Here is a 23,265-nt window from a genome sequence, read left to right on the forward strand (position 1 = left end):
CAATGAGGCCTTAGTGGGGGCAGGTGATAATGTTGACGGCCGCCAATCAGCTCCCCATCCCAGTCGCAGGGGTGGCATGGATGCAAATTAGGGTCTGCGGCAAAGACTTGGGCCGCAAAGGTGTGGTACTAACTTTAGGCGACACTCAGCGTGGATATACTGTTACCCTGGGGATGAATGTGCTTAAGGAGTTCGGAAGCTTTCTTATCAACGAGTCCCAGGATATGTTTCTGAGACAATGGAGCCCACAAATGCCTTAAAGGAAAATATTTCAACAGTTGATTTGGATGGCTCAAGCGCAAGAGGTTTCCTGCGATGGAAAACTGCTGGGAAAAGTGATCATTCCGGCTGCGAACAATCTTGAAATACCTCCAGGGCAGACCGTGCTTTCTGTCCCTATCCGGGCCTGCACCCCTCTGGAAGGAGTTGAAGTACAACTAGAGCCAGCTGCTATTGAGAACCTACCACCAGGACTCCTAGTTGCCCAGACATTGGCTACAGTACGTGATGGGACGGTACCAGTTAGATGCGTAAATTTGAGAAAGGACACACTGACACTTCCCTCCAGGAGTGAGATAGAGCTAATTGTCGGCATACTGGAGGATCTGATTCCACCATAGACCGTCCAATTGACGGCAAAAAAAGGAGACCCTTAAACCGTAGCTGTAGAAGCCTGTTCGGTGTCAGAACCCCTACAACAAAAAAAGGGCAAAGAATCTTAGAACAAATGTGGGCGGAACTAACAGAATTCACACAGCGTCAGAAACAGCAGATGGAAGACGTACTTGGACGCTATCAGGACGTATTCAATAGTCATGAGGATGATTTCGGCTGTACCACTGCAATCGCTCACGAGATCCCAACAGGCAATGCTGCGCCCATAAGAGAATGCTACCGTCAAATTCCTCCACAGCTCCACAGGAGGTGAAAGGGTTGCTCACACAGATGTTACAGAGCGGTGTCATCCGGGAAAGCCAAAGCCCATGGGCTGCTCCCATAGTCCTAGTACGGAAAAAAGATGGTACTTTGAGATTCTGCATGGACTATCGCGAGTTAAATGCCTGCACTGTGTGAGATTTATTCCCGTTACCCCGTATTGAGGAGTCCTTATCTGCCCTGGGACACGCAAGATATTTCTCTACACTAGATATCTGGCCAGTGGTTATTGGCAAGTGCAGATGTCCGAACATGACCGAGTGAAGACGGCCTTTATACTACCCATGGGCTTGTTTGAGTTTAACAGAATGCTGTTCGGGCTGGCTAACGCTCCTGGAGCGACTCATGGAAAAGTGTTTGGGTGATCTGAACTTTGAAGCCACTTTGATCTATGATACAATTATGTATCCTCCCTGTTTGAAGTACACCTGCAACGTTTAGAACAAGTAATGAGCCGGCTCCAGAGACATGGGCTGAAGGTAAAACTGTCCAAGTGCCATCTGTTCCACAGATCGAATACCTAGGACATGTGGTCTCTGCGAAAGGAGTAGTGCTGTCTAAAGAAAAGATTGCAGCAGTACAAGATTGGCCCACCCCGAAGACTATGAAGGATGTCCAGGCCTTTCTGGGCTTACTGGGTATTATCGGCGATTCGTGAAATACTTTACCCACATCGTGAACCCATTATTAGAGGAAAATGATTGTGTTCTTCCCTGCTCATCATTTCTTGACCTGCCAATCATTAACCATACCATGAGGAATCACCGCCACCACCAGGATCCATGACACCATCTTCTCCAGGACTACACCGGACCCCTTACGCTCAACGGCCTTAACGCCAAAACTCACATCCCGAAAACCGCATTCTGATGTCGTCGGACTGATAAGTTTGCTATTTTTGAACTTTCTACTTTATTCACTACCCCTGTTTTCCCTGAGTTCCAAACCTATTGTTCAGTTATACTGTTTTCCCTATTCTCTCCCTGCGAGGAGTATACCTGTTAAAGTAAACCTCACATTAACCCTTGCTCTGCTTCTGACCTGATACTGCATCTTGCAACCTGCTCACACATGCAGGATGCCCGAGAATATGCCAAGTTGAAAATGGTGATATTGGCACGCTCAGGGGTCACTATGTCTGTCAGAGCCCAAAGGGTTTATCACTGGGCATGTTGTGGTGACTAACCTCCCATTTCACAAATGTTTGACTTATTGCATTTGGTCCAGAAATGGTTGCAGCTGGAGTTTTCCACTCCAACCAGATGGTCAAACGGGTCGTCATAGACAGATTTATTCACTCTCTCCCCAGGCCGGTGCAGACCTGGGTTGCCCAAGGAGACCCCCCGGAATGCGGATGACCTGGTGGGACTTGTAGAAGGGTACCAGGTTGTTGAGAGGTCCCTGAGGAAGCCAGTGGGTGGTATATTTCCATATTGAGATACCCAGTGGGAGCCGAGTCCTAAAAGAGGGTTAACAGAATCTTAACTGAGGGGAGTCCAAGGTCCCAAGGAGCTGCTGAAAGGTTACAAAAGGTTTCTGGTAAAGACCTGATTTGCTGGCGGTGTCACGGTCCTGGACACATAGCGGCCCGATGTCCTATGTCTGCCGAGCAGATGGATTGTAGCCTAGGCAGGCGGTGCTCAGCAGACATTGGCTTGGGACAGAAGTTGGCTTGGGAGCCGTGCTGTCTCAAGTAATAAATGAAGAAGAACATCCCATCCTGTATTTGAGCCGGAAGCTCTCGTCATGTGATAAAAACTACGCCATCATCGAGAAAGAGTGTCTAGCCATAAAATGGGCAGTGGATACATTGAGGTATTATCTACTAGGCCGGAGGTTCAAACTTGTGTCCGATCATGCCCCTATGAGATGGTTAAGGGAGAAACAGGGTAAGAATGCCCGGGTGACTAAGCGGTTCTTAGGCCTTCAGGATTTCAAGCTCCATGTCCATGTCCATGTCCGGGCTCACAGGCCCGGGAAGTCACACGGGAATGCAGATGCTCTCTCCTGAATTCCCTGTTTGGTGCCAGAAGGCGCCAAAACCTCTGGCTTTGGGCAAACGGTAGGGGAATATGTGACAGGGTCACTGGCACAGTATGTGAGGGGAGATATGTGTCACGGAGACTGCATTCCTTCATGATCTAGAAACCCATAAGTTTCTTTTCAGCTTAATATGTGCTGAAGGAGTTAGGCGACCATGCTATGGGCGGGCTTTTAGGTGAGTAGATAAGAGATAGTTGGGATGCCTACTCATCATATCTCCACCTCAAGGGTGTGGCTGGGTAAATAAATGTCCAGTCAATTTTTTTCCTTTGGTTTGTGTTGTGTAGAGGCAAGCTAGTCTCTAGGCTGATGCTCCTGTGAGATCTGTCATATGTGTTAGCCCAGAAGTTGTGGGCAGGACTGTTTATGAACTTTTTGTTTCCTTTTGAGCCACAAAAGCTGTTTTTCTGTTACCATTTTTGGTTTATGATGTAATAAACCACTCTGAGACTTTAACCCACTTGTGCCTGTGTCTACCTCAAGGAGCAGCCAAGTGAGCCGACCTTCCACAATAGTGATACAGGTAGTTGATTGAAAGTAAGTACAGACCTGCTGGTCTGGGAGCCCTACTGCTACAGGCAACAAAGATGAAGCAGACACAACTTGGAGTCCAAACATGTCCAAAAAATAGGGGCAGACACCAGGAAAAGTTGCATCAATTGACCCACAGTAGAAATGTTATAATGGTGCAACAGTCAGACATGGGCTATGCATGAGACATGGTCTGGGCCAGCATTTACAGCTTTGACATTAAGTTGAAATTAAGAGGTGGGTGAGGATACCGGAGTAGGTCTACTGTAATGGAAGCCCTGCAAAAATCAGGCAACACAAATGAAAGAGGCCCAATTTGGCATCAATTGACCCACAGTAGAAAATTAGAAGTTCATGAATTAAGTTACAGTAGAAACCAGAAGTTTGCATACACTATATAAAAAGACACATCTGCATGTTTTTCTCAATATCTGACATGAAATCAGAATAAACCTTTCCCATTTTAGGTCAATTAAGATTACCATAATTATTAATATTTGCCAAATGCAAGAATAATAATCTGAGAGAGAGAATATTTTAAGGCATTTTTATTACTTACTGCAAAGTCAAACGTTTATATACCCTAAAATTACTATGCCTATGATTTTATTTCTATTTTTACTTAATGTCTATGTACAAATAAACTATGTTTTATATACTTTAAAGACAGTTCTTACAACTCCAGTTGTTCTAATTTTCCATGTATGGAGAAACTAGCTGCATGCATTGCTCTGATGTGATTTTGGCCCATTCTTCTACACAAACACACTTCAAATCCTTAAGGTTCCATGGGCTCCTTCCATGAACTCCGAGCTATAGTTCTTTCCATAAATTTTCTATTGAAGTCAGGTCAGGTAATTGGCTGGGCAATTTTATCAGCTTTATTTTCTATCTCTGAAACCGATTGAGAATGAGAGTTTCCTTGGCTGTGTTTGGGATCATTGTTTTGTTGAAAATGTCCACCCTCATTTTCATCTTCATCATCTTGGTAGACAGCAGCAGGTTTTTATGGAGTTTGTCTCAGTATAATTGTCCATTCATCCTTCTTTCAAATATATGAAGTTTGCCAGTTCTGTATGCTGAAAAACAGTCCCACACGATGTTATTCACACCTCCAAACTTCACTTTTTATGTTGTTTTTGGGGTGATATTCAGTGCCTTTTGGCCTCCAAACATGGTGCTATTAAAGGCAACCTGTCAGCATGGTTGTGCATAGTAACCTGCACACAGTGTCAGGTTGGCGCCGTTAGGGTATGTGCACACTTTGTAGATTTGCACTTGTCAAAATCTGCGCAGATTGTTCCTCTCTTGGTAGAAGAAAACACATTTTAAAATCCACGTGTTTTTTAATGCGGATTTCCATGCAGATTTGTCTGCGGATTTGCAAGCTAAATAAAGATATATTATTTAACAAAAAAAATGTGATTTTACATTCTCTATTGATTGAAGGCCATAATATCATTACATACCATGTTAAAATATAATCTTTACACACACAAAACAAATATAAGTGAATATATATATATATATAAATATATATATATATATATATATATATATATATATATATATATATATATATATATATATATATATATATATATACAGCTCTGACAAAAATTAAGAGACCACTGCAAAATGTTCAGTTTGTCTGATTTTTATCTTTATATGTATATTTTTGAGTAAAATGTAAATTGTTCCTTCATTCTATAAAGTTCTGACAACATGTCTCCGAATTTCCAAGCAATGAATTTTGTATTTTTTTCTGACAAAAGAAAAATGGTCAAAATGAAAAAAAGCAAACAGTGCTTTCAGACCTCAAACAATGCAAAGAAAAAAAGTTCATAATCATTTAGAAACAACAATACTAATGTTTTAACTCAGGAATAGTTCAGAAATCAATATTTTGTGGCATAAGCATGATTTTTAATCACAGCTTTCATGCGTCTTGGCATGCTTTCCACCAGTCTTTCACACTGCTTCTGGCGCAAAAATGTAAGCAGTTCTTCTTTGTTTGATGGCTTGTCACTAGGGTTGAGCGAAACGGATCGGTCAATTTCATAGTTACATAGTTACATATAGTTATTAAGGTTGAAGGAAGACTGTAAGTCCATCTAGTTCAACCCATAGCCTAACCTAACATGCCCTAACATGTTGATCCAGGGGAAGGAAAAAAAACCCCATGTGGCAAAGAGTAACTCCACCATGGGGAAAAAAATTCCTTCCCGACTCCACATACGGCAATCAGACTAGTTCCCTGGATCAACGCCTTATCAAGGAATCTAGTGTATATACCCTGTAACATTATACTTTTCCAGAAAGGTATCCAGTCCCCTCTTAAATTTAATTTATGAATCACTCATTACAACATCATACGGCAGAGAGTTCCATAGTCTCACTGCTCTTACAGTAAAGAATCCGCGTCTGTTATTATGCTTAAACCTTCTTTCCTCCAGACGTAGCGGATGCCCCCTTGTCCCTGTCACCGGTCTATGATTAAAAAGATCATCAGAAAGGTCTTTGTACTGTCCCCTCATATATTTATACATTAAAATAAGATCACCCCTTAGTCTTCGTTTTTCCAAACTAAATAGCCCCAAGTGTAATAACCTATCTTGGTATTGCAGACCCCCCAGTCCTCTAATAACTTTGGTCGCTCTTCTCTGCACCCGCTCCAGTTCAGCTATGTCTTTCTTATACACCGGAGACCAGAACTGTGCACAGTATTCTAAGTGTGGTCGAACTAGTGACTTGTATAGAGGTAAAATTATGTTCTCCTCATGAGCATCTATGCCTCTTTTAATACATCCCATTATTTTATTTGCCTTTGTAGCAGCTGCCTGATACTGGCCACTGAATATGAGTTTGTCATCCACCCATACACCCAGGTCTTTTTCATTGACGGTTTTGCCCAGAGTTTTAGAATTAAGCACATAGTTATACATCTTATTACTTCTACCCAAGTGCATGACCTTACATTTATCCCCATTAAAGCTCATTTGCCATTTATCAGCCCAAGCTTCTAGTTTACATAAATCATCCTGTAATATAAAATTGTCCTCCCCTGTATTGATTACCCTGCAGAGTTTAGTGTCATCTGCAAATATTGAAATTCTACTCTGAATGCCCCCTACAAGGTCATTAATAAATATGTTAAAAAGAAGAGGGCCCAATACTGACCCCTGTGGTACCCCACTGCTAACCGTGACCCAGTCCGAGTGTGCTCCATTAATAACCACCCTTTGTTTCCTATCCCTGAGCCAGCTCTCAACCCACTTACACATATTTTCCCCTATCCCCATTACTCTCATTTTATGTAACAACCTTTTGTGTGGCACCGTATCAAAAGCTTTGGAAAAGTCCATATATACTACGTCCACTGGGTTCCCTTGGTCCAGTCCTGAACTTACCTCTTCATAGAAGCTGATCAAATTAGTCTGACATGAACGGTCCCTAGTAAACCCGTGCTGATACTGGGTCATGAGGTTATTCCTCTTCAGATACTCCAGCATAGCATCCCTTAGAATGCCCTCCAGGATTTTACCCACAGTAGAGGTTAAACTTACTGGCCTATAATTACCTAGTTCAGTTTTTGCCCCTTTTTTGAATATTGGCACCACATTTGCTATACGCCAGTCCTGTGGTATAGACCCTGTTATTATGGAGTCTTTAAAGATTAAAAATAATGGTCTATCAATGACTGTACTTAGTTCCTGCAGTACTCGGGGGTGTATCCCATCCGGGCCCGGAGATTTGTCAATTTTTAGTTATTCATAAATCGCCCACTTTCGACAAAGTCGGGTTTCGTGAAACCCGAGCCGATCCCAGTGTGGGATCGGCCATGCGGTTGGCGATCTTCGCGCCAAAGTCGCGTTTCATATGACGCGTTCAGCGCCATTTCTCAGCCAAAGAAGGTGGATGCAGAGAGTGGGCAGCGTGATGACATAGGTCTCAGTCCCCACCATCTTAGAGAAGGGCATTACAGTGATTGGCTTGCTTTCAACGGCGTCACAGGGGCTATAAAGGGGCGTGCACGCCAACCGCCATCTTACTTCTGCCGATCGTAGCATAGGGAGAGGTTGCTGTAGCTTCGTCAGAAGAAGGGATAGCGTTAGGAAGGGAAGATTAACCCACAAACTGCTTGTGCTGTAGCGATTTCCACTGTCCAACACCACCTTTTCTTTGCAGGGACAGTGGAGCCTAGATTTCTGTGCATCAGCTCTGTAGCTTATAAGGCTCCCTGATAGCTGCATTGCTGTTTTTACACCGCTGTGCAAACCAACTGCTTTTTTCAAAGCAAAAATCCTGTTGCTCCTTTCTGCACAGTTCTATTGTTTCTTTGTTTGTCCACACTTTTGTGTGCAGCAGTCCTTTTTACTGCTGGCTGCCATACTTGTCCTGAGATCATTGTAGGGAGATTGTTATTGTAGCACAGTCTCCTTTTTTTTATATATCTGCTAGCCACTGTCTGCCACTGAAACTGTGTAGTGTAATACAGTGGGCCTGATTTTCCCAGCAGTCTCCCACACTTATAAAGGGAGATTTATATTGCCACTAAGTGCATCTGCGTCAGTCCTGTTTGCGGCATATCTGTCAGCCACTTTCTGACACTGAAACTGTGTAGTGTAATACAGTGGGCCTGATTTTCCCAGCAGTCTCCCACACCTATGGAGGGAAATTTCTATTGCCACTAAGGGCATCTGCGTCAGTCCTGTTTGTGGCATATCTGTCAGCCACTTTCTGACACTGAAACTGTGTAGGGTAATACAGTGGGCCTGATTTTCCCAGCAGTCTCCCACACCTATAAAGGGAAATTTCTATTGCCAATAAGGGCATCTGCGTCAGTCCTGTTTGTGGCATATCTGTCAGCCAATTTCAGACACTGAAACTGTGTAGTGTAATACAGTGGGCCTGATTTTCCCAGCAGTCTCCGACACCTATAAAGGGAAATTTCTATTGCCACTAAGGGCATCTGCGTCAGTCCTGTTTGCGGCATATCTGTCAGCCACTTTCTGACACTGAAACTGTGTAGTGTAATACAGTGGGCCTGATTTTCCCAGCAGTCTCCCACACCTATAAAGGGAAATTTCTATTGCCACTAAGGGCATCTGTGTCAGTCCTGTTTGTGGCATATCTGTCAGCCACTTTCTGACACTGAAACTGTGTAGTGTAATACAGTGGGCCTGATTTTCCCAGCAGTCTCCCACACCTATAAAGGGAAATTTCTATTGCCACTAAGGGCATCTGCATCAGTCCTGTTTGTGGCATATCTGTCAGCCACTTTCAGACACTGAAACTGTGTAGTGTAATACAGTGGGCCTGATTTTTCCAGCAGTCTCCCACACCTATGGAGGGAAATTTCTATTGCCACTAAGGGCATCTGCGTTAGTCCTGTTTGTGGCATATCTGTCAGCCACTTTCTGACACTGAAACTGTGTAGTGTAATACAGTGGGCCTGATTTTCCCAGCAGTCTCCCACCCACACCTATAAAGGGAAATTTCTATTGCCAATAAGGGCATCCGCGTCAGTCCTGTTTGTGGCATATCTGTCAGCCACTTTCTGACACTGAAACTGTGTAGGGTAATACAGTGGGCCTGATTTTCCCAGCAGTCTCCCACACCTATAAAGGGAAATTTCTATTGCCAATAAGGGCATCTGCGTCAGTCCTGTTTGTGGCATATCTGTCAGCCACTTTCTGACACTGAAACTGTGTAGTGTAATACAGTGGGCCTGATTTTCCCAGCAGTCTTCCACACCTATAAAGGGAAATTTCTATTGCCAATAAGGGCATCTGCGTCAGTCCTGTTTGTGGCATATCTGTCAGCCAATTTCAGACACTGAAACTGTGTAGTGTAATACAGTGGGCCTGATTTTCCCAGCAGTCTCTCACACCTATAAAGGGAAATTTCTATTGCCACTAAGGGCATCTGCGTCAGTCCTGTTTGTGGCATATCTGTCAGCCACTTTCTGACACTGAAACTGTGTAGTGTAATACAGTGGGCCTGATTTTCCCAGCAGTCTCCGACACCTATAAAGGGAAATTTCTATTGCCACTAAGGGCATCTGCGTCAGTCCTGTTTGCGGCATATCTGTCAGCCACTTTCTGACACTGAAACTGTGTAGTGTAATACAGTGGGCCTGATTTTCCCAGCAGTCTCCCACACCTATAAAGGGAAATTTCTATTGCCACTAAGGGCATCTGTGTCAGTCCTGTTTGTGGCATATCTGTCAGCCACTTTCAGACACTGAAACTGTGTAGTGTAATACAGTGGGCCTGATTTTCCCAGCAGTCTCCCACACCTATGGAGGGAAATTTCTATTGCCACTAAGGGCATCTGCGTTAGTCCTGTTTGTGGCATATCTGTCAGCCACTTTCTGACACTGAAACTGTGTAGTGTAATACAGTGGGCCTGATTTTTCCAGCAGTCTCCCACACCTATAAAGGGAAATTTCTATTGCCACTAAGGGCATCTGCGTCAGTCCTGTTTTTGGCATATCTGTCAGCCACTTTCTGACACTGAAACTGTGTAGTGTAATACAGTGGGCCTGATTTTCCAAGCAGTCTCCCACACCTATAAAGGGAAATTTCTATTGCCACTAAGGGCATCTGCGTCAGTCCTGTTTGTGGCATATCTGTCAGCCACTTTCAGACACTGAAACTGTGCAGTGTAATACAGTGGGCCTGATTTTCCCAGCAGTCTCCCACACCTATAAAGGGAAATTTCTATTGCCACTAAGGGCATCTGCATCAGTCCTTTTTGTGGCATATCTGTCAGCCACTTTCTGACACTGAAACTGTGTAGGGTAATACAGTGGGCCTGATTTTCCCAGCAGTCTCCCACACCTATAAAGGGAAATTTCTATTGCCACTAAGGGCATCTGCATCAGTCCTGTTTGTGGCATATCTGTCAGCCACTTTCTGACACTGAAACTGTGTAGTGTAGTACAGTGGGCCTGATTTTCCCAGCAGTCTCCCACACCTATAAAGGGAGATTTAAATTCACAACAAGTTTACGTACACCTTCTACCTGGTTTTACAGTACCATATAACGGTTGTTAGTTTGGTTACATTTTTCCAAGAATGAGGAAGTCTGGTGGAAGAGGTCGTGGCCATGGGCGGTCATTGCCAGCTGGTAATGATAGTAGTGGTGGTGGTCGTGGAGCATCAGGTGGTCGTGGGAAAAGCAATATAGCACATAAGTCTCGAGTTGTTGAGCCAGTGTCATCGTCTGGCTACACAAGGCCTCGAACGCTCCCTTTTCTGGGAGTAGGAAAACTGCTTTTAAATCCGGAGCAGCAGGAAAAAGTTTTGGCTTTCCTTGCTGACTCTGCCTCTAGCTCTTTCGCCTCCTCTTCGGAAAGTGCAAAATTTAAAAGCAGCGCATCGTCAGTGGATGCTCCCGGTCAGGAACAAGTCGTTTCCTTGTGTCCTTCACCCAGAACAACAGTGAAGGATGCGTCAGGCGACAAAACAGGTTACTCCATGGAGCTCTTTACACATACCGTGCCTGGGTTAGAAAGGGAAATTGTCAACAGGCCATTACAAGATGAATCGGACATAGAGTGCACAGATGCACAGCCACAGCTAGATTATTATGTTGTTCCATTGACTCAGATCACAACATTGCCCTCGCAGTGTACTGAGCCAGAACCTGACCACCCTGATGAGACTATGGTGCCCCGTCCCGAACGCTATAGCACCTTACACGGTGACACAGAGGAAGGTGCACAGGACATTGAAGAGGAGGTGATAGATGACCCAGTTGTTGACCCCGATTGGCAGCTATTGGGGGAACAGGGTGCTGCTGGCAGTAGCTCTGAAGCAGAGGAGTATGAGCCGCAGCAGGCATCAACATCGCAACAGCATTCATCTGGCAGGCCCGTATCTGGCCAAAACCGTGTGTCAAAATCAAAAACAGTTTTAGGACAGCGTGGGCATCCAGTGAAAGTAGCACAGCGTGCAATGCCTGAAAAGGTATTCGATAGTAGGAAGAGTGCAGTCTGGCAAGATCCGAATGATCAGTGCAAAGTTATCTGTAAGAAATGCTCAAGGACCTTTAGCAGAGGGCAGAATGTCAAAAATTTAAATACAACGTGCATGCGTAGACATTTAACCAGCATGCACTTGCAAGCCTGGACTAACTACCAAACGTCCCATAACGTAGGTGCACCCGCTCTGCATGAAGCTAGTCAGCAATGCTACATTGCTTCTCTCACTGTAAGCCCATCGTTTAGGACACCACCTGCAGCAAATGTGGAGGTATCGTCACAAGGCCAAAGCAGTCAGGGAATCACCAGGTTGTTGGTAGGAAACACTGTATGTAGGCCAACAGCAAGAATACCCTCACCAACCCTCTCTCAATCTGCCATGTCCACCACCACCCCCGCTAGTTCCACCATATGCAGCTCTCCAGTCCAGATCACCCTACAAGAGACTCTCGTTAGGAAAAGGAAGTACTCATCCTCTCATCCGAGTACACAGGGTTTGAACGCCCACATTGCTAGACTAATCTCGTTAGAGATGATGCCCTATCACCACGCTATGACCTACTCAGTCGACACTTCTTTGCTAGAAAAGCCATCCCAGCCCTATACCAGCATGTCAAAGACCGCATTGTCCATGCACTCAGGCAATCTGTCAGTAGAAAGGTGCACCTCACAACAGATGCATGGACCAGTAGGCATGGCCAGGGACGTTACGTGTCCATCACGGCACACTGGGTTAATGTGGTGGATGCAGGATCCACAGGGGACAGCCATATTGGGACAGTTCTGCCTAGCCCACGGTCTAGGAAACAGTTGGCTGTAGGCGTTCGCCACCCCTCCTCCTCCTCCTCGTCCTTCAGCAGAAGCGAGAGCTCGTCCACAGACCGCAGTTGCACGACCACTCCATCCGCAGCTGCCAGTGTTGCACACGAGGTGTCCCATTATGGAACAGCTAGTGCTAAGCGTCAGCAGGCTGTGTTGGAAATTAAGTGTTTGGGTGACAACAGACACACCGCGGAAGTTCTGTCCGAGTTCTTGCAGCAAGAAACTCAGTCATGGCTGGGCAGTGTACATCTTGAGGCAGGCAAGGTAGTCAGTGATAACGGAAGGAATTTTATGGCTGCCATAGCCCTTTCAGAACTGAAACACATACCTTGCCTGGCTCACACCTTGAACCTGGTGGTGCAGTGCTTCCTGAAAAGTTATCCGGGGTTACCAGCCCTGCTCCTGAAGGTGTGAAGACTTTGCTCGCACATCCGCCATTCGCCCGTACACTCCAGCCGTATGCAGAACCATCAGCGATCTTTGAAGCTTCCCCAGCACTGCCTAATAATCGACGTTGCAACAAGGTGGAACTCCACACTGCACATGCTCCAGAGGCTGTGCAAACAGAGGCGTGCTGTTATGTATTTGTGGGAGGATACACATACACGGGCAGGCAGTTGGATGGCAGACATGGAGTTGTCAGGTGTGCAGTGGTCGAAGCTACAAGACCTGTGTCAAGTCCTTCAGTGTTTTGAGGAATGCACATGCCTGGTTAGTGCAGACGACGCCATCATAAGCATGAGTATCCCCCTAATGCGTCTGCTGATGCAAAGTTTGACGCACATAAAGGAGCAGGCATCTGCAGCCAAGAACGAGGGAAGCCTTGATGACAGTCAGCCATTGTCTGCTCAGGGAAGTCTCCTGGACGAGGTGGCGGACGAAGAGGAGGAGGACGAGGAGGATGATGGGGAGGAATATTTATGGGAGGAGGAAGCTTCTCAGGGGACAATAGAAACTGGTGGCGTTGCAAGGTCAGGTACAGGGTTTTTGAGGGAGACAAGTGATGTTGATTTGCCAGAAAGTGCTCCTCAACCCAGCACAAGCAGTGAATTGACACCTGGAACATTGGCCCACATGGCTGATTATGCCTTGCGCATCCTAAAAAGGGACCCCCGCATTATCAAAATGATGACCGATGACGATTACTGGTTGGCCTGCCTCCTGGATCCACGCTATAAAGGGAAATTGCAAAACATCATGCCACATGAGAACCTTGAGCAAATATTGGCTACCAAACAAGCAATTCTTGTAGACCGCTTGGTTCAGGCATTCCCAGCACACAGCGGCGGTGATGGTTCTCACACGAGCTGCAGGGGGCAACATGGCAGAGGTGTTAGAGGTGCACAAATCAGAAGTGGCGTTGGACAGAGGGGTTTTATGACCAGGTTGTGGAGTGATTTTGCAATGACCGCAGACACGACAGGTACTGCAGCATCAATTCAAAGTGACAGGAGACAACATTTGTCCAGTATGGTTACTAACTATTTTCCTCCCTTATCGATGTTCTCCCTCACGCGTCATTCCCATTTGAATACTGGGCATCCAAAATAGACACCTGGCCTGAATTGGCAGAATATGCTTTACAGGAGCTTGCTTGCCCAGCTGCTAGTGTGCTATCAGAAAGAGTATTCAGTGCTGCTGGTTCAATACTGCCCGAAAAAAGGACTCATCTGGCTACCCAAAATGTTGATGATCTAACCTTCATTAAAATGAACCAATCATGGATTTCTAATTATTTTGCCCCACCTTTCCCTGCTGACACCTAGCTTTCCTGTAAAAAGGTCTTGCTTTTGGACTCATCTTACTGACTGCTCCAATTTCTCCATTTGCAGCTGCTGTATGTCCACCATAGGCTATTTTTACACCTTCCTTAATTGTCTGACTCCCCCCACGGGGCCGCCCCACTTGGCGCAAGCACCCGTGCAAGTGCCGTTTGGCTGAACAGGTGGGTGTGCCCACTTTTGGGCGACGGCACTGGCACAGGGTCCCTCATAGTACAATCAAGTGTCTCTGGCGGTGGTGGAGCACACCCAACGTCAGACACACCGTCATAACATGAGGGGCCCTGGGCCAGTACCGCCGCCCACGAGAGAGTGTTCCCCCCCAGCTCAAACAGTGCTCTACCACTTGCAAAATTACCTCTCACTGCTCCACCACTGTTTAGTCTGTGCTGTTAAATCCTTCAATGGCACTGCCAATACCAATTTGTTGACATGATTGATGCTAGTAAAAATATAGTTACATAGTTACATAGTTATTAAGGTTGAAGGAAGACTTTAAGTCCATCTAGTTCAACCCATAGCCTAACCTAACATGCCCTAACATGTTGATCCAGAGAAAGGAAAAAAAAACCCATGTGGCAAAGAGTAAGCTCCACATTGGGGAAAAAAATTCCTTCCCGACTCCACATACGGCAGTCAGACTAGTTCCCTGGATCAACACCCTATCAAGGAATCTAGTGTATATGCCCTGTAACATTATATTTTTCAAGAAAGGCATCCAGTCCCCTCTTAAATTTTAGCAGTGAATCACTCATTACAACATCATGCGGCAGAGAGTTCCATAGTCTCACTGCTCTTACAGTAAAGAATCCGCGTCTGTTATTATGCTTAAACCTTCTTTCCTCCAGACGTAGAGGATGCCCCCTTGTCCCTGTCTCAGGTCTATGATTAAAAAGATCATCAGAAAGGTCTTTGTACGTCCCCTCATATATTTATACATTAAAATAAGATCACCCCTTAGTCTTCGTTTTTCCAAACTAAACAGCCCCAAGTGTAATAACCTATCTTGGTATTGCCGACCCCCCCAGTCCTCTAATAACCTTGGTCGCTCTTCTCTGCACCCGCTCTAGTTCAGCTATGTCTTTCTTATACACCGGAGACCAGAACTGTGCACAGTATTCTAAGTGTGGTCGAACTAGTGACTTGTATAGAGGTAAAATTATGTTCTCCTCATGAGCATCTGTGCCTCTTTTAATACATCCCATTATTTATTATTTATTATTATATTATTTTTATATTCAGGGGCCCTGTCCTACATTTACACCAGTTAATACTTTGCGCCAACTACCACTGTCTGCAAGTCAGCAGAGGAGCCCACCCCTGTACCTAGGTATGCCACCTGTTTATTTGTGAAATATTTTTTTTGCCAGACATTAACCTCACTTTATTATTTTGGCCTACTAACTGTGTCCGACACTCCTTACAGTTGTCCTCCACTGAACAAAGCTAGGCCGCCTGCGTACTCCTGTAACCTATTTTTAACTGCATTTTGCCTATTACTTTTTTGGCCCTACTAACTGTGTTTGCCCCTCGGTGCAATCGTCCTCCGCTGACCACACCAATGCTGCCTGTGTACCCCTGTAACCTATTTAAAACTGCATAGAGCCTACTTTTTTTATTTTAGGCCTAGTAAGTCGGCGCCACTCCTTCCAATTGTCCTCCGCTGACCACACCAATGCTGCCTGTGTACCCCTGTAACCTATTTAAACCTGCATAGAGCCTACTTTTTTATTTTAGGCCTAGTAAGTCTGTCTGCAGTCCCTCCTTGCAATCGTCCTCCGCTAACCACACCAATGCTGCCTGTGTACCCCTGTAACCTATTTAAACCTGCATAGAGCCAACTTTTTTATTTTAGGCCTAGTAAGTCTGTCTGCAGTCCCTCCTTGCAATCGTCCTCCGCTGACCACACCAATGCTGCCTGTGTACCCCTGTAACCTATTTAAAACTGCATAGAGCCTACTTTTTTTTATTTTAGGCCTAGTAAGTCTGCGCCACTCCTTCCAATTGTCCTCCGCTGACCACACCAATGCATTGAGCCAACTTTTTTGTTTAAGGCCTACTACCTGTGTCTGTCTGCGCCACTCAATACAGCTGTCCTCCTGTGAAAAAAGCTGAGCTTCAATTGTCAGGTTTTCAGCCTATAGGAATTTGAAAACTGCATTGGGTCTACTAGTTTGGTTGGGCCTACTAACGGTGTCTGCCGCTCCTTGGTGTTCTCCAGGTTTTTTTTCCTGAGCTTCAATCTTCAGGCTTGTGGCCTATATCAGATATTAAACTGCATTTGGCCTACTAGTTTGGTTGGGCCCTACTAACGGTGTCTGCCGCTCCTTGCTTTTCTCCTCCACTGAACAAAGCTGAGCTTCAATCTTCAGGCTTTCGGCCTATATTTACAAATTTTAAATTGCATTTGGCCTACTAGTTTGGTTGGGGCCTACTAACGGTGTCTGCCGCTCCTTGGTGTTCTCCAGGTTTTTTTTCCTGAGCTTCAATCTTCTGGCTTTCGGCCTATATTTTTAATATGAAACTGCATTTGGGATACTAGTTTGGTTGGGCCTACTAACGGTGTCTGCCGCTCCTTGCTTTTCTCCTCCACTGAACAAAGCTGACTTTCAATCTTCAGGCTTTTGGCCTATATTTACAAATTTTAAACTGCATTTGGCCTACTAGTTTGGTTGGACCTACTAACTGTGTCTGCCTCTCATTACAGTTGTCCTCCACTGAACAAAGCAATGCCGCCTGGTTAGTCCTGTTACCAATTTTGAACTGCATTTAGCCCACTTTATTATTTGGGCCCATATCTGTGTTTCCTCCTCATCCTGCCCATTGCCCAGCCACTGCTACATGAGTCTGCTGGTACATTGACCCTGACCACTACATTCCCCTTGCACTCTACACAGCCAGAATCTGACCCTGCTGAAAGTCAGGTTCCCTTTCCCGCATACTATACCACCTTACACGGGTACAAAGAGGCGCAGATGAAAGTGCAGGTTCCTTCATCAGGTGGGGAGGGCATACTCGTTAGCGATGTCACTGTCACAGGGCCCCTCATAGTATGCAAAAGTGTCTCTGCCGGTGGGAGGCGCCCCTGCCGTCAAACACAACGCCGTACTTTGAGGGGCCCTGTGCCAGTGCCAATGCGAATGAGTGGGCCCCCCCTGCTTGCTCAGGATCACAGCACTTGCAAAGTTGAAATACTGACCTCTCCCTGCTCCACCGCCGTGACGTAGTCCGCGTTTCCTGGGCCCACAAAAAAACTTGAGCCAGCCCTACCCCCCACAACTTTAGCCAAATGACCCCCAATTTTCAATGCCTAACTATTATTATAAGGTAAATTAAGATTCACAAGCTTAAGTGACACGAATTGATGTTCTTGACATTAAAATGGGCACCGTAGGTGTTTTCCTGTCCTCCACTCACTGCTGACTTTGCTTCCCCATTGACTTACATTGGGTTTCGTGTTTCGGTTGATCCCGACTTTGCACGATAATCGGCCGATTTCACTCAACTCGACTTTTGACAAAGTCGGGTTTTGCGAAACCCGACTCGATCCTAAAAAAGTAACAGTCGCTCAACCCTACTTGTCACTATCCATCATCCTCTTGATTACATTCCAGAGGTTTTCAATGGGGTTCAGGTCTGGAGATTGGGCTGCCCATGACAGGGTTTTGATGTGGTGGTCTCTTAATTTTTGCCAGAACTGTATACATACATATATATACAGTCATATGAAAAAGTTTGGGCACCCCTATTAATCTTAAGCTAAATGTTTTATAAAAATTGTTTTTTTTGCAACAGCTATTTCAGTTTCATATATCTAATAACTGTTGGACACAGTAATGTTTCTGCCTTGAAATGAGGTTTATTGTACTAACAGAAAATGTGCAATCTGCATTCAAACTAAATTTGACAGGTGCATAAGTATGGGCACCCTTATCATTTTCTTGTTTTAAATACTCCTACCTACTTTTTACTGACTTACTAAAGCACTTTTTTTGGTTTTGTAACCTCATTGAGCTTTGAACTTCATAGCTAGGTGTATGCAATCATGAGAAAAGCTACTTAAAGTGGCCACTTGTAAGTTGTTCTCCTGTTTGAATCTCCTCTGAAGAGTGGCATCATGGGCTCCTCAAAACAACTGTCAAATGATCTGAAAACAAAGATTATTCAACATAGTTGTCCAGGGGAAGGAAACAAAAAGCTGTCTAAGAGATTTAACCTGTCAATTTCCACTGTGAGGAACATAGTAAGGAAATGGAAGAACACAGGTACAGTTCTTGTTAAGGCCAGAAGTGGCAGGCCAAGAAAAACATCAGAAAGGCAGAGAAGAAGAATGGTGAGATCAGTCAAGGACAATCCTCAGACCACCTCCAGAGAGCTGCAGCATCAACTTGCTGCAGATGGTGTCACTGTGCATCGGTCAACTATACAACGCACTCTGCACAAGGAGAAGCTGTATGGGAGAGTGATGGGAAAGAAGCCGTTTCTGCAAGCACGCCACAAACAGAGTCGGCTGAGGTATGGAAACGCACATTTGGAGAAGCCAATTTCTTTTTGGAAGAAGGTCCTGTGGACTGATGAAACCAAGATTGAGTTGTTTGGTAATACAAAAAGGCATTATGCATGGCGGCAAAAAAACACAGTGCATTGTATAGTTGACCGAATCACAGTGACACCATCTGCAGCAAGTTGATGCTGCAGCTCTCTGGAGATGGTCTGAGGATTGTCCTTGACTGATCTCACCATTCTCCTTCTCTGCCTTTCTGATGTTTTTCTTGGCCTGCCACTTCTGGCCTTAACAAGAACTGTACCTGTGTTCTTCCATTTCCTTACTATGTTCCTCACAGTGGAAATTGACAGGCTAAATCTCTGAGACAGCTTTTTGTATCCTTCCCCTGAACAACTATGTTGAATAATCTTTGTTTTCAGATCATTTGACAGTTGTTTTGAGGAGCCCATGATGCCACTCTTCAGAGGAAATTCAAACAGGAGAAAAACTTGCAAGTGGCCACTTTAAGTAGCTTTTCTCATGATTGCATACACCTAGCTATGAAGTTCAAAGCTCAATGAGGTTACAAAACCAAAAAAAGTGCTTTAGTAAGTCAATAAAAAGTAGGTAGGAGTATTTAAAACAAGAAAATGATAAGGGTGCCCATACTTATGCACCTGTCAAATTTAGTTTGAATGCAGATTGCACATTTTCTGTTAGTACAATAAACCTCATTTCAAGGCAGAAACATTACTGTGTCCAACAGTTATTAGATATATGAAACTGAAATAGCTGTTGCAAAAAAAAACTATTTTTATAAAACATTTAGCTTTAGATTAATAGGGGTGCCCAAACTTTTTCATATGACTGTATATATGCATATATATATACTGGGTGGAGTCTCAAGGGGGCCCTGAAAGTTTTGCCAGTATGGGGCCCCGAAATTCCTAGTGGCAGCCCTGCTGGGGTGTGCAGTGCCTAGAAGAAATCACTGCCTCCTGACTTCATTATAATGGAACCACCCTCACATCAGCGTCACACTGACCAGTTTGGCGCTGTAATCCCACGCTTGCACTATGCACATACATGGTTACGTAAACCCTGTCCATCCTCCTATTGGCAGTGTCTGCACTGAACTTTTGCGCAGGCCCTGGCGAGTCTCTGCTACTGTGCATTCACTCACCGTGCCTGCTCAGAAGAAGAATGCAGACACTGCCCATAGGAGGGCACAGGACTACGGCGCGGAGCAGGTCACTGTGACGCTTATGGGTGGGGGTATGCCCAAAATGACAGATCAAAATCATCCAGAGGGTGACAGATTCCATTTCACAGAAGCTTTAATTACTTTCACACTTATATATGCTTACTTACATATATATATATATATATATATATATATATATATATAATATTTTTTTACACCACCCTTGACCCATTAATATTAACTTTATAAACTAGTGGGCAAATCTTATACTATGTTATAAGGAGAATTATCCTATAAAATTATATGTCAGTCATAACATGCAATGAAGAAGAACGCTGATGAAAAATACCACCTTTTACTATACAGGTCCTTCTCAAAAAATTAGCATATAGTGTTAAATTTCATTATTTACCATAATGTAATGATTACAATTAAACTTTCATATATTATAGATTCATTATCCACCAACTGAAATTTGTCAGGTCTTTTATTGTTTTAATACTGATGATTTTGGCCTACAACTCCTGATAACCCAAAAAACCTGTCTCAATAAATTAGCATATCAAGAAAAGGTTCTCTAAACGACCTATTACCCTAATCTTCTGAATCAACTAATTAACTCTAAACACATGCAAAAGATACCTGAGGCTTTTAAAAACTCCCTGCCTGGTTCATTACTCAAAACCCCCATCATGGGTAAGACTAGCGACCTGACAGATGTCAAGAAGGCCATCATTGACACCCTCAAGCAAGAGGGTAAGACCCAGAAAGAAATTTCTCAACAAATAGGCTGTTCCCAGAGTGCTGTATCAAGGCACCTCAATGGTAAGTCTGTTGGAAGGAAACAATGTGGCAGAAAACGCTGTACAACGAGAAGAGGTGACCGGACCCTGAGGAAGATTGTGGAGAAGGACCGATTCCAGACCTTGGGGAACCTGAGGAAGCAGTGGACTGAGTCTGGTGTAGAAACATCCAGAGCCACCGTGCACAGGCGTGTGCAGGAAATGGGCTACAGGTGCCGCATTCCCCAGGTAAAGCCACTTTTGAACCATAAACAGCGGCAGAAGCGCCTGACCTGGGCTACAGAGAAGCAGCACTGGACTGTTGCTAAGTGGTCCCAAGTACTTTTTTCTGATGAAAGCAAATTTTGCATGTCATTCGGAAATCAAGGTGCCAGAGTCTGGAGGAAGACTGGGGAGAAGGAAATGCCAAAATGCCTGAAGTCCAGTGTCAAGTACCCAGTCAGTGATGGTGTGGGGTGCCATGTCAGCTGCTGGTGTTGGTCCACTGTGTTTCATCAAGGGCAGGGTCAATGCAGCTAGCTATCAGGAGATTTTGGAGCACTTCATGCTTCCTGGCACCTGCTCACAGTGCCAAAACCACTGGTAAATGGTTTACTGACCATGGTATTACTGTGCTCAATTGGCCTGCCAACTCTCCTGACCAGAACCCCATAGAGAATCTGTGGGATATTGTGAAGAGAAAGTTGAGAGACGCAAGACCCAACACTCTGGATGAGCTTAAGGCCGCTATTGAAGCATCCTGGGCCTCCATAACATCTCAGCAGTGTCACAGGCTGATTGCCTCCATGCCACGCCGCATTGAAGCAGTCATTTCTGCCAAAGGATTCCCGACCAAGTATTGAGTGCATAACTGAACATTATAATTTGATGGTTTTTTTGTTTGTTATTAAAAAACACTTTTATTTGATTGGACGGTTGAAATATGCTAATTTATTGAGACAGGTTTTTTGGGTTATCAGGAGTTGTAGGCCAAAATCATCAGTATTAAAACAATAAAAGACCTGACAAATTTCAGTTGGTGGATAATGAATCTATAATATATGAAAGTTTAATTGTAATCATTACATTATGGTAAATAATGAAATTTAACACTATATGCTAATTTTTTGAGAAGGACCTGTAAGTACAAATGATTTCTTAAACCATGGGTAAAACAAAGCATATATTATTGGGTTAAGAGTAGAATTAAAATACCCTAGCCACAGAACAATGTTGTAAACATCTTCAGATGTTGAGTAATTCATGAAAGGATCAATGACTGTAACGATAAAGAAAGGCAACCAACACAATATAAAAATTCCCATAACTAGGCTTAATGTCCTTGCTGCTTTGTTTTCAGCATTTACATACATCTTGCTACAGGTTGTCCTTTTCCCACACAGAGAATTTGTGTGATTAGATATAGCCTTAGCTTGTTTTCTTGCAATGGAAAAAATATGAATATAAATGCCAATCATCAAAATGCCAGGAATAAAAAAGCAGATTAATGAAGAAATTGTCCCCCAAAGTTTGTTTAGCACCAGAGTACAAGAACCAATGCACGAGAATGCAGCAACATAACTATGGATTCCTTCTACATGAATATCAGAAAGGATAAGGCCAAATGAATACAGGCAAGGCCCAGACCAACTCACAAATAAAAGCAAATGTATCACTGGGATTGACATTGTCCCGTAATAATGAAGAGGGTGACAAATTGCATAATACCGGTCTACAGAAATGAAAAATAGATGAAAAATGGAACTTGTGCAAAACATCATATCAAAACACTTGTAAAGCTTACAAAAGAAGTCCCCAAAATACCAGCATGAGGTGACAGATCTCACCATACTAAAGGGCATGACCATCAGCCCAACAAGGAAATCAGCAGTAGCCAAGGACAATATTAGGAAGTTAGTTGGAGTATGGAGCTGCTTGAAATGAGCAACTGAAATGATTACCATGAGGTTTCCTAAAACTGTGAGGACCACTGCTCCAGACATGACGATATACAAAGCCCAATAACTAGAAAGTGATCTGTTTTTACTAATACAGGAATTGTTGAGAAAATGAAGGCAAAGACTTGAGGTCTGCTCACTCCATGAGCCAGAAGAATTCATGTTCATATTGCTTCATATCACTGCAAAGAACAAAAATTATTAATTTACTTTCACAAACAATACATACATGGAACACAGAAACCACCTACAGTATACATGTAGAAAAAAAACACACATCGTGACAAAATAATAAAGTACCTTATGAAAATTTTTGGTGGTTGGATCTCAAATGTTCTGTCTTCTCGTGACTGGTTGTATGATACAAGATCATGATGGACATGTGATGAAGAAGTCATTTGTAGGAGGTCCTGCAATACCAGTAACCACCATTAGTTTGCTAGAACCATGAGTGACCACACAATCCCTTATTTATTTCATTTTTGTCATCTCCCTTCTATGTGGGAATATTGGTGAGTATGAAAAAAACTTCACTAGTTCAGGTCTCCAAACCAATTGTATAACTTGTACTCAAATCATAGACTTTATTTGGAGCTTTAGTTTATGTAGCATTCCTTATGCAGAATTATGCCCCCCAATTTTTTTATAGCCCATCTATTCACCGGTAAACCTACTTAAAATCATCAGTGTACAGCTACACCCCATGACAGAAGTTATGTCTCTTATCCATGT

At 44.0% G+C, this 23,265-nt stretch overlaps 1 protein-coding gene across 1 annotated transcript; it reads right to left on the reverse strand.

Annotated features, from left to right (window-relative positions):
* Positions 1-21,687: 21,687 nt before the first annotated feature.
* LOC143803918 (trace amine-associated receptor 4-like) lies at positions 21,688-22,695 on the reverse strand. Its single transcript, XM_077281678.1, has one exon. The coding sequence runs from the start codon at positions 22,693-22,695 to the stop codon at positions 21,688-21,690; it is 1,008 nt and encodes a 335-aa protein (XP_077137793.1).
* Between the last annotated feature and the right edge of the window lie 570 nt (positions 22,696-23,265).

This window comes from Ranitomeya variabilis, chromosome 2 (assembly GCF_051348905.1).
Source record: "Ranitomeya variabilis isolate aRanVar5 chromosome 2, aRanVar5.hap1, whole genome shotgun sequence".
In the NCBI taxonomy this organism is placed as follows: Eukaryota; Metazoa; Chordata; class Amphibia; order Anura; family Dendrobatidae; genus Ranitomeya; species Ranitomeya variabilis.